The sequence below is a fragment of the Neoarius graeffei genome, chromosome 16 (assembly GCF_027579695.1).
Source record: "Neoarius graeffei isolate fNeoGra1 chromosome 16, fNeoGra1.pri, whole genome shotgun sequence".
NCBI classification, from domain to species: domain Eukaryota; kingdom Metazoa; phylum Chordata; class Actinopteri; order Siluriformes; family Ariidae; genus Neoarius; species Neoarius graeffei.
Window position 1 is genome coordinate 21,659,420 of NC_083584.1, and position 13,956 is coordinate 21,673,375.

At 44.4% G+C, this 13,956-nt stretch overlaps 1 protein-coding gene across 6 annotated transcripts in view; it reads left to right on the top strand.

Annotated features, from left to right (window-relative positions):
• The window catches only part of snx13 (sorting nexin 13), a 206,041-nt gene that overhangs the window by 120,793 nt on the left and 71,292 nt on the right, over nt 1–13,956 (top strand). For 3 of the 6 annotated variants that reach the window (XM_060942623.1, XM_060942624.1, XM_060942625.1), the window contains 3 exons: nt 5,268–5,336; nt 5,413–5,525; nt 10,894–13,329. In XM_060942623.1, coding sequence (XP_060798606.1) covers nt 5,268–5,336; nt 5,413–5,525; nt 10,894–11,126 — 415 coding nt within the window. In that variant the 3' untranslated portion in view covers nt 11,127–13,329. Of the gene's footprint in view, nt 1–5,267; nt 5,337–5,412; nt 5,526–10,893; nt 13,330–13,956 lie in introns of those variants that run through there. The other 3 variants (XM_060942626.1, XM_060942627.1, XR_009656790.1) reach the window with 2 other exon arrangements.

Genomic DNA, 13,956 nt, shown 5'->3' on the forward strand with positions numbered 1-13,956 from the left:
TAATGCTATGTAATTGTTGCAACTGAGTTTTCAGTTCCTTCATCCTTTGGTAATTTCTTGGATAAATTTCATTTATTTGTCATTTGGAAATCAGAATTTCTCTTTTAAATTTCATTCTGCACTGAAAGCTGTTCATATTGTTTGTTTGAATATAGTGAAATAAAATGTAAGTGATTTCCCTAACATCAAGAATAATCGTGATTAATAATCGCGATTACAATTTTGATCAAGATAATCGTGATTATCATTTTTTCCATAATCGTGCAGCCCTAATTTGAATATTATCGGACATGAGAACTAATCGATATCGATCCGCAGTAGTTTTAAATGATCTAAAACTTAGTAACGATGCTCATAATTACTATTGAATTATGCAATAATTGTTTACACGAGTGCGCAGAGCAGAGTTCGGGTAAAACAAAACAAAAAAACAAGCATGCAATGCAAAGATACAGTGCCTGCTATGGAGAGGGGGAACCCGCTTCGGTATTTTCCGTAAAATGTCTTAGTAAATCCCACATTATTTTTTAAAAGGCAAATTTAAAAATAAGCGCTGGATAAAAGCCCATCTATCTTATGGAAATAAAGTTACAAATTTCGTTTTCTGGTGGTCAAGTGAGTGAGAGACGTTGCCTTGCGCTTATGATCGGGTTCCCTGTGGTGGTACGCGATCGTTGTTCGTACGGTAAAAGCCATCAAAAATCAGGTCACCATATTTTCTTAAACATGGAGCGCTGCTAAAATCTGACAGGACCTGCTGTTCTAGGACAATAATGAAAGACGGGGTGGTGTTACTCTTACTGTCGTCACCATGGAGATGGTTATTTCCCAATAACAGTATGTCTCAAAGCGTTTTATTCCTCACTTTGCCGGCTCTTACAATGATGCATCATGCTTTTTATTTGGCCTTAGTTCCATTTCATGTTGTGGAATGTTCACAAAACAAGTTAGTCCCTGTTATTACATGTTATAGCAGCTATTTAACAGTTATTCCACAAAATCGAGTCGTACATGAGCTGATGAGGCATGTAGCGAGGCTGAGCTTGAGTGGAGTAACCAGGGATGAGAGTTTTCCACTTTTCGGCGGATTTCTGCTTTTTCTGAGTAAAAAAAAACCCGACCTTTTTATATTATGCCAAATCCGTTGAGAATTTTTATTTATTTATTTATATTAATTTCGGGGGGTCGGGGTATGTTCCTTCATGCTGTTCAAACTTTATTAACTCCAACAATGTTTGCACGTTATTTGTAAGTCGCCATCTTTAGTCTTGTTTAATCTCGTTGAATATGATGTAGAATTCGTGTTCTCTACATTGTTATTGGTCAAAACATCGATGTCGACCATAATAGCCAATCAAAACAGTTTTTACAAAGGCACACACATTCGCTTTCTTTTATCAAAACTTACACACGTTCGTGAGCTGCATATCAAAAATACGCTCCTCTAATCGGCGTTTTTTTCTCAAGATGCCGAATACTATTGACAAGCGAGATGAAGCAAAGGTACGTGAAATTGATGCTGGTATAAAAAACCAGTTTAGCAAAGCAAAAGGAAAGCGAGAGAGGAGTGTGAGAGAGAGCTAGTCTGGTTAACACCAGACCATATCACAAGTGAAATATGGTCTGGAATCCGCCTATTGAATTTCTCGTAGGGGAGGTGTGGTTTACGATTGTCAATGGCCGTTTATTGGACGTTGCGAATGTCTATCATTTGGCGTATACATAGCCCATGGCCAATCATGGCAGTTGTACCCGGTGACGTAGTTAGAGCGACGAAGAGGCGAAGAAGAGAAGGAAAGAGAAAGAGAAGGCAAAACAAAAATAGGAAAACAATGTCACCGAACGATTACTGCCGTTTGTGCAAGACAAAGCTTGATCGAAAGTTTGGTTCGTATCGCTCGCCGCCATGTTAAATGTGATCCGTAAACAGTCCCAAATAAACTACAAGCTTCCGTTTGTGGAGTAGTACGCGTCACCGTCTTTCCATCCCTCCCCACTCTCTGATTGGCTCCCTAACTCAGGCGAGCCTTTAGACCATAGTTTCCATGCTGTCTTTTCAGATCGGAACGATTGTGCAAAGCAGCATGGGATTTCCCAGGCTAGAAGAGAGCCAGGTTAGAGCATGTAAAAACACAGGAGGCGCTGGCTAATGAAAGAAAAAGGAAAAAAAGAGAGGACTGATGAGCTTTTGGCTTTGGCCAAGAAGCTGAAGTCTAAATGATCAAATGAAAATTTGTTTCAAAAATAACTGGGAACTGTAAATAACTTTGAACTGTAAAAAGTGTGAATAGACATTTTTTTCCTTTTGAAGAAAACATACAAGTGATGCGGACAGTAAGGTAAAGACAGTCCCCATAAAATATGCATTTGTTTGATTCAATACATTGAATATATGATGATTTGAATTATAGCTGACAGTGTTGATAACTGTATAACTTTTAAAGTTTAAAGAGACATTGTGAAGAAATCATATACAAGTACTGTGGACATTAGGAAAAGGTCAGTTTCCATAAGATATGAATGTTTGTTTTTATTTAATTCAATATATTGAATGTGGCCGGCACGGTGGTGTAGTGGTTAGCGCTGTCGCCTCACAGCAAGAAGGTCCGGGTTCCAGCCCCGTGGCCGGCGAGGGCCTTTCTGTGCGGAGTTTGCATGTTCTCCCCGTGTCCGCGTGGGTTTCCTCCGGGTGCTCCGGTTTCCCCCACAGTCCAAAGACATGCAGGTTAGGTTAACTGGTGACTCTAAATTGAGCGTAGGTGTGAATGTGAGTGTGAATGGTTGTCTGTGTCTATGTGTCGGCCCTGTGATGACCTGGCGACTTGTCCAGGGTGTACCCCGCCTTTCGCCCGTAGTCAGCTGGGATGGGCTCCAGCTTGCCTGCGACCCTGTAGAAGGATAAAGCAGCTAGAGATAATGAGATGAGATATTGAATGTATGAAAATTTGAATTATTAATGGAACTGTAAATAACTCTGAATTTTAATCAACATTTTTTAGAAAAACAAGTGATGTTGACAGAGTAATAACCAGTCCCCATAAAATGTAGATATTATTTTGAATTAATGCAGTACACATACTGATTTTGATACGTATTCAGGGCTGTGAAAAATCTGCGGAATTCCGTGAATTTATTTGCGCCACGCTTACAAACCACGGCGCGAATCTTGTGCTCTTTAAAGACGCTTTCGATATCAACGGTTTTGAAAAGGAGAATTTCGCGGTATGTCCGTGCCACGGAGGGACATCGTTCAGAGGGAGGACGGTGAGACCGACGATGTCAAAAACATTTGACAAGGAAAACGGCATCAAAAATCCATGGAATTGGCGATGGCTGGAGTTTAAAGTCGGTAGTGAATGAGCACATACGGAAGATAAAAGAACCGGGGAAAGCTTACTGCATCTTGTGCCATCAGGATGTGAAGTACGGTTCTGGTGGAAGAACGCGTTTGGTTGACCATGTTAAAGGGAAAAAAACATGCGGAATTGGTGAAATTGAAGCTGTCGGACTATAGATTACCAGGTAGACCATCTTGTTCACATTTATATATTCAATTTATAATAATAATGATACTGTGGGCGGCGCGGTGGTGTAGTGGTTAGCGCTGTCGCCTCACAGCAAGAAGGTCCTGGGTTCGAGCCCCGTGGCCGACGAGAGCCTTTCTGTGTGGAGTTTGCATGTTCTCCCCGTGTCCGCGTGGGTTTCCTCCGGGTGCTCCGGTTTCCCCCACAGTCCAAAGACATGCAGGTTAGGTTAACTGGTGACTCTAAATTGACCGTAGGTGTGAATGTGAGTGTGAATGGTTGTCTGTGTCTATGTGTCAGCCCTGTGATGACCTGGCGACTTGTCCAGGGTGTACCCCGCCTTTCACCCGTAGTCAGCTGGGATAGGCTCCAGCTTGCCTGCGACCCTGTAGAACAGGATAAAGCGGCTACAGATAATGAGATGAGATAATAATGATGATGATAATAATAATAAACAGTTCACATTAAATGGCATGGTTGAGAAAATATTTGCTTTCAGGAGATGCTTCAAATCTATCAATATACACAATCTGTTCAGCTTCTGGGGCCCCCAGGCCCACGGCTCCTGGGGAGCTGCGCCCCCCAGACCCACTGCTAAAATTGTTTCCTCGGATTTTGTCATTTCTATTTCACAGCCCTGCATATTGTTCTATATAATAGTGTGTTTTTTTTTTTATTTCAGTAAGTATTAAAATAGGCATCAGGTGTTTTAATTAACTACAGCTCAGACTGCAGGAAATAGGGTGTGTAAGGTCTCATTTTGCAAAAAAATTCCCAGGGGGTCCCCCTGGACCCCCCTTATTACAGATTTTCTGCTTTTTTCATCAGCACCCACTCTCATCCCTGAATAACTGTTTTATTCTATCCACGTTCACTGGATTTTGAGAAACGGAGCATTTTTTATTTTTTGCAAATTCGATAAATAAAAACGTGTATGCAAAACATCCGACGGAATAATTTCCGCATAGAATGTAAACAAACTGGTGAAATGATGGGAGCAATTTGTGAAAAATGCTTTAATTCTTGAAAAATAAAACAAAAAATATGTTCTTACCATCATACTTTTATTCCATATTTTGTTGCTTTGTTGTATTTTTTTTGGGGGGGGGGGCACGGTTTGTTTTCGAGTCGAGTTTCTATTTCATCCTTGGTTGGTTCAACACGCTCTACCATTTTATTTTCCTCTACTCGTGGTATATGAGCTGATAGCCTAGTAGTAGAGTAGCCAATCCGAGCATACGGTTGCTCATATCCAGTGAATGTGGATAGAATGGTTGTTCCATCACCATCCTCTCCCCCTTCTCATTTGACGTTGAAAAATATATAACACAGCTTGTCTTGTTGGTGAGAAATATACTGACCAGTACAGAGCCCTGACACTGGAGACTCCTTCCGTAAAGGTTAAACAAAGGTCTCCTTACAGAAAACGTCTCCATATCAACGATTAACACTTCACTTTGTTAAATAACTATGTTTTTATTGTTTATTATTAGGCTTGCTGTACATTGTGGTGTGTCAACTATTGAAGTCCCTGTGAATGATCTGTTACTATAGAAAGCATAATTAATATAACCCTGTGATTAAACCTATTGTCAGAGCTGCTGATAGAGAATGATTTGATTCAACACCATTTGACTGGTCAGATCTGAGAGTTCAGTGTGTTTGCAGAATGGGACGGAGCAGATGTTTTGTTTTATATCTGCTATTCCACGATTACTCATTTTCCTTTTTCTGTCATTTCAGGAAAATTGTGGATCATGTAGACTTCATGACGTCTCCAGAGCAAGTAGCGGACTACGTTAAGAGGTTTAGGTAAAGTGTTGTATTTATGATCCGTGTGTGTGTGTTGAGAGCGCTGTTCTGGTTCGATGATCTCATGTCCTTACAGAGATTCCTACTGGCCAAATGGAATCCTAGCAGAGACGCCACCACGCCGAGAGAAGAGCATCCGCATGAGGACGAGAGTAGCGGCCAAGACTAACCTCCTGGGCATCATGCCAGGTCTGTACACACACACACACACACACACACACACACACACACACACACACCAGCCAGGCCTGACACTTCTCCCAAAAATGTGCTGATAAAATGGTAAATATGCTAAAGTGCCTTCAGATGTAAATGATTGTATGAATTTGTGTGTATCGTACCCTGTGATAGACTGGAGGGGCACATCCAGTGTGTTTTCCCACCTTTGGCCTGGCGTTCCCGGGATATGCCCCTGATTCACCACATCCCTGACCAGGATAAATACTTCCTGAATTTGAATGAAATTATTATTTTAATTTATTTATTTTTACAGCAACACTCGTGCTGTAATCATAACGAACGTCTGTAGAAATACAATTTAATCGAATTGAACTGTTCTGTATGTCCGACTGATTTATCCGATTTCTACACACATGGGCAAAAGGTTGGCTGAAACCTCCGGTCACTGTGTTTCTGCTCAAATTCTGAGAAGCTGAATCAGAACAGACCAAACCGCATCAATTAAACTAAAAATTAAATCTGAGAAAGAGAGCGAGAGACTGGGGAGAAAGGGACAGGGGGAAAAAGAGCAAGAGATGGGGAGAGAGAAACAGACATGGGGGGAGAGGGAGGGAGAGAGACAGGGAGACAGAGCGTGAAAGAGCGGAGGGACAGAGGAAGGGAGGGAGAGACGGGGAAGAGGGAGAGAGACAGGGAGACAGAGCGGGGAGATGGACAGGGAGGGAGGGAGAGAGAGACGGGGAGAGAGACAAAGCGTGAAAGAGCGGAGAGACAGAGGAAGGGAGACAGCGTGAAAGAGCAGAGAGACCGACAGATGGACAGAGGAAGGGAGGAAGAGACACGGGGAGAGAGATGGGGGAGGGAGAGCATGAAAGAGCGGAGAGACAGATGGACAGGGAGAAGAAGGGAGGGAGAGACGGGGAAGAGGGGGAGAGACGGAGACAGCGTGAAAGAGCGGATAGATGGACGGGGAGGGAGGGAGGAGAGACAAAGTGTGAAAGAGCGGAGAGAGAGAGGGACTGGGAGACAGTGTGAAAGAGTGGAGAGACAGACGGATGGACAGAAAGAAGGAGGGAGGGAGGGAGGGAGAGACATGGGGGGAGAGAGAGCCTGAAAGAGTGAGGACAAAGACAGATGGACAAAGAAGGGGAGACAGAGATGGACAAAGAGCGAGCGTGAAAGAGTGGGGAGACAGACATGGACAAAGACAGATGGACTGAGTGAAAGAAGGATGGGTAGATGGATGGATGGATAGATAACTATTGATCCCTTTGGGAGGGTCAATAAAGTTGATGGAGGGACAGGGAGACAGGAGGGAAGGGAGAGAGATGGGGAGAGCAAGACGGGGGGAGAGAGCGTGAAAGAGCAGAGAGACAGACCGATGGACGGAGAGAGGGACAGATGGAGCTCAAGTCGTCCTTGGAGGTTTGTATGTGAGAGTTTGGAGGCGGTGCTTATTGACTTGGTGTGATCAAGTGGCTTTGGTCAGAAAAAATGGACAGCATGAGTAAACCTTCTTTTTTTTTTTTTTTTTTAAATAAAAAAATTGAAACATTTATTCAGCTTTACTGAAGGAAATGATTTACTGAAGAGTTAAGGCCAATTTATGCTGACAACGCAGTCCTTGCAGATGGCGTCTGCGTAGCCCCCCCACCTTCGCAGACGCTCTGCGCGCACCTCCCAAAAATTGTGACCACCGCAGAAGCCTCGCAGACAAGAGGGCTCTGATTGGTCCACTCTACATCCGCTGTACACGCACTTCCGCTTCCCTACTTTCCCGGTTTGGTTTGTTTTCACGACCGCCATTTTTAAAAACACGAGTGAAGATGGAGCAGCACGAAGAGCGGTTGATCGAGGAAGTGAGATAGTACGGACATCTATACGACTCCAGTTCTAGTCATTATAAGTAACCGGAGGATAAACACTCCACTAACCACACCCACCAACTACTCCTAGCGATTTCGCGACTTGGCGCCCCCTTGCGTTGTGGCGGTGAATAACATCGCGCACGCCTATTACTCCCCGCTCAACGATAAATTACAACTGTCTGCGAAAAGCTATCTGCGAAAGCCTTGTCGCAAGAGCATGCAGAGGCCCTTAACATGCACCGCAACCACTTCCATCATCCCGCTGTCAGCATCACATTCATAGTAATGGCCACCAATAATGGACTTTTTGTTACTGACACGTGAAAAATACAATTTCCTGGGTCTTAATCACAACCCTGTGCTGGTGCTTAAGTACACTTTCCTCATAGTCGTGATATTTCTGATGGGACTTGAAGGCAGCACTGGATATCTGTCTGTAAAGCTAGCCGCACACTACGCCGATCCACGCGGTACCGAACCGACCCATTTCAGAGCCGACTCCCGACAGGGCACGCACATATCCCCGACTAACTCACGACTGTTGACGAGTGCAGTCGCGATTGAAGTGACACCAAACGAGATTATGCGAACTAAGCATCATAACAAACATTCCGCTAAATATCACGTGACAATAGCTTTGTGATTGGCTATTGGATATAGTTACTGTTAAATCCAACACTTGAAGATGCTACAGGCTGAATTACAAATGACACAACATGGAATATGTAGCGCACTATCTAGGCTGCATGAGCTATTATTCCCAACCTTAAATAGTGCACAAGAATTCGACCAATAGTCGAACCTCAGATCCAGGAGGAACAATGCGGTTTTCGTCCTGGTCGCGGAACACTGGACCAGCTCTATACCCTTCATAGGGTGCTCGAGGGTTCATGGGAGTTTGCCCAACCAGTCCACATGTGCTTTGTGGATCTGGAGAAGGCATTCGACCGTGTCCCCCGTGGTATTCTGTGGGGGGTGCTTCGGGAGTATGGGGTTCGGGGCTCTTTGCTAAGGGCTGTCCGGTCCCTGTATGAACAGAGCAGGAGTCTGGTTCGCATTGCCGGCAGTAAGTCAGACCTGTTCCCAGTGCATGTTGGACTCCGTCAGGGCTGCCCGTTGTCACCGGTTCTGTTCATAATTTTTATGGACAGAATTTCTAGGCGCAGCCAGGGGCCGGAAGGAATCCTGTTTGGGAACCACAGGATTTCATCTCTGCTTTTTGCGGATGATGTTGTCCTGTTGGCTTCTTCAAACCAGGACCTTCAGCATGCACTGGGGCGGTTTGCAGTCGAGTGTGAAGCGGCTGGGATGAGAATCAGCACCTCCAAGTCCGAGGCCATGGTTCTCGACCGGAAAAGGGTGGCTTGCCCTCTCCAGGTTGGTGGAGAAGTCCTGCCTCAAGTGGAGGAGTTTAAGTATCTCGGGATCTTGTTCACGAGTGAGGGAAGGATGGAGCGTGAGATCGACAGGCGGATCGGTGCAGCCTCCGCAGTGATGCGGTCGCTTTACCGGTCCGTCGTGGTGAAGAAGGAGCTGAGCCAAAAGGCGAAGCTCTCAATTTACCAGTCGATCTACGTTCCGACTCTCACCTATGGTCATGAGCTTTGGGTAATGACAGAAAGAACAAGATCGCGGATACAAGCGGCTGAAATGAGTTTCCTTCGCAGGGTGGCTGGGCGCTCCCTTAGAGATAGGGTGAGAAGCACAGTCACTCGGGAGGAGCTCAGAGTAGAGCCGCTGCTCCTCCACATCGAGAGGAACCAGCTGAGGTGGCTCGGGCATCTTTTTCGGATGCCTCCTGGACGCCTCCCTGGGGAGGTGTTCCAGGCATGTCCCCCCGGGAGGAGGCCCCGGGGAAGACCCAGGACACGCTGGAGGGACTATGTCTCTCGGCTGGCCTGGGAACGCCTCGGTGTTCTTCCCGAGGAGCTGGCCGAGGTGTCTGGGGAAAGGGAAGTTTGGGCTTCCATGCTTAGACTGCTGCCTCCGCGACCCGGTCCTGGATAAGCGGAAGAAGACGAGACGAGACAACATGGAATATGTAGCGCACTATCTAGGCTGCATGAGCTATTATTCCCAACCTTAAATAGTGCACTTATATAGGGGAGTTAAAGCGATTTGGAATTCAGCCACACAACTTGAGCAGGGTGGCTTTCCAGCCCACTGTGTCTATGGATAAAGCTTCAGTCTATGGAATTACAGTATATGCCTGCATTAGGTGCTACCAACACGTATTTCTTGCGCTAGAAATTGTGTTTAATGATGTCACGTGTTATATGCGAAAGATATGATTGGCTATTGCTAGCGACTCTCGCCGATCAGTCTGGCTCCCGATTAGTTTTTCAAATCGGCTGTGAGATGAGTCGGTACCATCGAAAACTAGTCTTTACGCCTGACTCGCGACTTCAGTTGGCTCGGTACTAGGGCTGTAACGATATGCCTATCGAAATCGAGATACGCAGAGCCACGATCCGTATCGTGATACAAGAAGGCAGAATCGCGGTACACCCTTTCAAACTTCTCCTCAGCCCAAAAACAGAGGCGCTTCCAAACTTCAATTTATGAATACTTTACTTTTTATTTAAATTACATTTTAAACTTACTTAAATTACTTTTATTTTTTATATCTATTAGTAAGTCGTTTTTTCCCCGACCTGCGACAATCTTCTGCGAGTCACGCAACGTCCACACTCGCCACTGGCAGAGCATTCATTTCTTTTAAGCAGTCGCCATTCTGGTTGCGACGGGGAGCGAATCTGTAAACAAGCAGCTCATTGGCTGGCTAGGTGTGCCACACGCCAATCACAATCACTTGACCGGAAAGGCATGCAGTGTTGCCAGATTGGGCAGGTTTAGGTGCTTTTTGGCTGGTTTTGAACATATTTTGGGGTGGAAAACGTTAGCAATATCTGGCAACACTGAAGGCATGTCTGCTTGGGCGGAAGCCTTCTGCGGCAGTTACATTTTGACACGCGAGCAACGTTTCACCATAAAAATTCCGTAATTTCCATCTGTTTTCCGCGATCACAGAAAATCATTGGCCCTATGAGAGTGAGACAGTGAGAGAGCCACCCGCCCAAAAAAAATCTTAACGGATTTACACGATTTGGAAAAATGACTTTTTCAGAACCGAAAAAAACAGAGCTTCCGGCTCAAGAGTATTATTTTGAGAAATAAAACAATCTTTGGATATACATTTGTTCATTTTTGCATACACATTACTCATTCTCTGCAGTGGTCTGAATTATGTTATTAAATAGTTAATGTAAGTAAGTAAATGTTAATAAGTCAAATTTACTACTTTAAAAATACATTTTAAAAAAATCGTGGGTGTATCGAATCGTGGGTCAAAAATCGCGATACGAATCGAATCGTGAGTTGGGTGTATCGTTACAGCCCTACTCGGTACGCTGAAAATCGGCGTAGTGTGCGGCTAGCTTCACTCTCCTGTTCTGTTGCGTACTTGTTCCTTCACGCCACCGTTTTTGATTGGTTTCTGTCCTCCCCAGACGAGCTGAAGCACATCATCGGGGCAGAAACCACGCGCAAGGGCATCCTCCGGGTCTTTGAAATGTTCCAGCACCAGCAGCTGAACCGCCGCCTGGCCTACGTCTTCCTGGAGGGGTTTCTCGAAACCATGTTCCCTCAATACAAGTTCCCCGAGCTGTTCGTCAAGCTGCACTCCCGCTCGCCGCGCATCCGCACTTATTCACAGAAAGTCCGAACCTTACAGAAGAGGTGACGCAGTGGCTCAGGCAGCAGGAAGCACCACTCTCAAAAGAGGAGGGACCAGCCCACGGTGAGGCTGGAGAAAGACACAGGGCTGGGTGCGAGTGTGAATGTGTGTGTGTGTGTGTGCGTGCGTGCTGTGGATCACACACCCCAGCTCTCAGTCCTTCCTGTTCTTAAGAGAAGCACTGTATCCACATGGCTGTAGCATAGAGGATTCATTTTAGCATTGTGGCGCGTCACCACTAAGATGCTGCAGTGCTTGACCTGTACCGTCAGCATTTCAGTATTTGGATCTCATTTTGTCTTTTTTAATTATAAATATTATTATTATTTTGGGAGGACGTTGCAATGTGGGAGGATTCCCTGTGGATAAAACATGTTCAAGTTCGCAGGTCATCGATGAGTCGACGTAAAGACTAAATGATTTTAAATAAACAATCGAGTGGAATGGCAGGAAGAAAAACTGACAAACGTGGCTCGTACCGAGCCGCTTTTTATCACAGGCGTATCTGAGGTAAAGTTTTTTTGTTTGTTTGTTTTTAGGGCTGGAAAGCGGGTTTTAATTGCACCGAACTTCTTCTTTTTCACGTTTTAGCGAGTGAAATCATCACGTCCAGACCATGCGAGTGACTTAATAACCAAATATCCGTGCAGCACTGATGCACCGATTTTACAGAGCGCTGAAATAGCCATCACATAACCTGCTGCGACTCAGAGTGGATTTCAGGCAAACAAGATTCTGGCAGGACACGTGCAGCGCACACAAGTTTTGGCACCCTGCAGGACACCAAGCATACAGCACGATGCGTTAAAGAATGTATCCGTCTCTGGCAAACCTGTCTGTACTCATCCGTTTTTTTTTTTTTCCTTTTCGTTTCCACAGTTCACACACTGCACATACAGGATTTGGACCTGTTTAGAACACTAGAAGACTTGTTAAAGACCCGTGTGTAGCATTTACGTTTAAGTCCGAAGCGTGCGCCAGTGCCAGTTAGGAAATCGGCCTTAATTTTCTCCAACCAAAAGAGACGTGTGCTTAGACGTAGCTTTCCTTAAACGCACCCACACGTCTTCAGAGAGCCATTAGATGTTCAGTCCTAATCATCACACTTTTATTTCGAGAATATGTAATTTAATTCGTGTTTTGTGCAATATATATATATTTTTTTGCATGTGTTCAGATAATGGTAAATGTTTTTCAGATTTGAGAATACAATAATGCAAAAAAAAAAAAAAAAACCCATCAGAATACATTCCGTCGTTGTAAATGACTCGGCTTACGTTTAAGACTTGTTTTATAAGTCTGCAATTTGTTTTCTTTCATTTCCTGGTGACCATAGTGCTTCCTTGACGATGGATTTCGTGCATCTGTGTGTGCATGGCTTATTTGCTCCAGGAGGCGAAGCGTTATACGAAACCAGCGGAGGTCCGTACCGATTAGGAGTCGTTTCTGTGACACGCTTTTTTTGGGTTTATCGGGTCAAATCTGATGAATGTTATACTGTATTCCGGTTTTAAATTGTCAGAGTAACAAGTCTTGCCTCTAGAGCATGCAGGATGTGTGGCTCTGTAACCCGTAGTCACATGATCTGCGGGTTATCGATCAGCACAGTGACCCTGTTGAGAGGTTCATTCTGATTTTTGAACTAAATAGCACTTAAATCGTACGGATGAGGGCTTCTGTTATTTTTTTATTTTTATTTTTTTCCCGAAACACAAACCACCAGTTGGTTTTTAATCATTCCTTATTACTGTAAAAAAAAAAAAAACACCACACACACACACCACTAATTAATCTACAGCCTTCTGTGATCTGTTAAACCGATGCTACACGGCACTGTTTTAATGAGTTAACGCACTCCACTTTCACCTCGAACCCAAGTAAAAGGTTCTCTGCGATGCAGGACAGCTCGTTTCTCTCGGTTCTTTTGTGTTCGTTAAATCCCCATATATATATATGAATCTCTAATTATTACCTTGTACATATCACGTGTACAGTATGTGTCAACGGTGTGCCTAAATGTACTGTCAATTATATTTTCTTATTTTTCTTTAACAAACAAACAAAAAAAAAAAGTGAAGCTGAATGTTATGGTCGGTTGACTATAAACAAAAGACTCTAAAACGGTTTAGTGTGTTTGCATCCTGCTTCTAAGATACTCCTTTTGAGCAGCAGAACTCAGTATAACACTAATAAAACTTTGACTAACTCACTGTGCAGTAAATGGTGTCATTTCTGATTTATCTGAATACTGTTACCGTGCTTAAAAAAAGCTCAGGATGGTGGAGTTGGTTTTAGTGTCGCTCATGAGGTGACCAAATAAAGACGAATACAAAGGTTTACACTCCCTTGGTTTTTGAATGAGAATCTAAAAAAAAGTTTTGCAGTTTATAAACATGGAGTTGTAAATGGTGCAGTGGTTAGCACTGTTGCCTCACAGCAAGAAGGTTCTGGGTTCGAACCTCATGACCGACGGGGTCCTTTCTGTGTGGAGTTTGCATGTTCTCTACGTGTCGGCGTGAGTTTCCTCCACAGTTCAAAGACATGCGGATTTGGTAAAAAAAAATACCCAGCCGTTGGATTTGCACAAGCCAGTCCATACTTGGTGCCAATCCCAAGCCTGGATAGATCAGGGAGAGTTGTCAGGTGTGTAAAATCTACGCTAAATCAAATATGCAGAACAGAACTGCTGTAGCAACCCCTAACGGGAGCTGCTAAAAGAAGAAATGTGGAGTTGAAGAAAAAATCCATAAATGGAGAGCGGACAATGATCTGCGCGACCTCAGGATCGAGCCTTTAGCTGGGGGACAACAAGACTACCCGCTGCACCACCATGCTG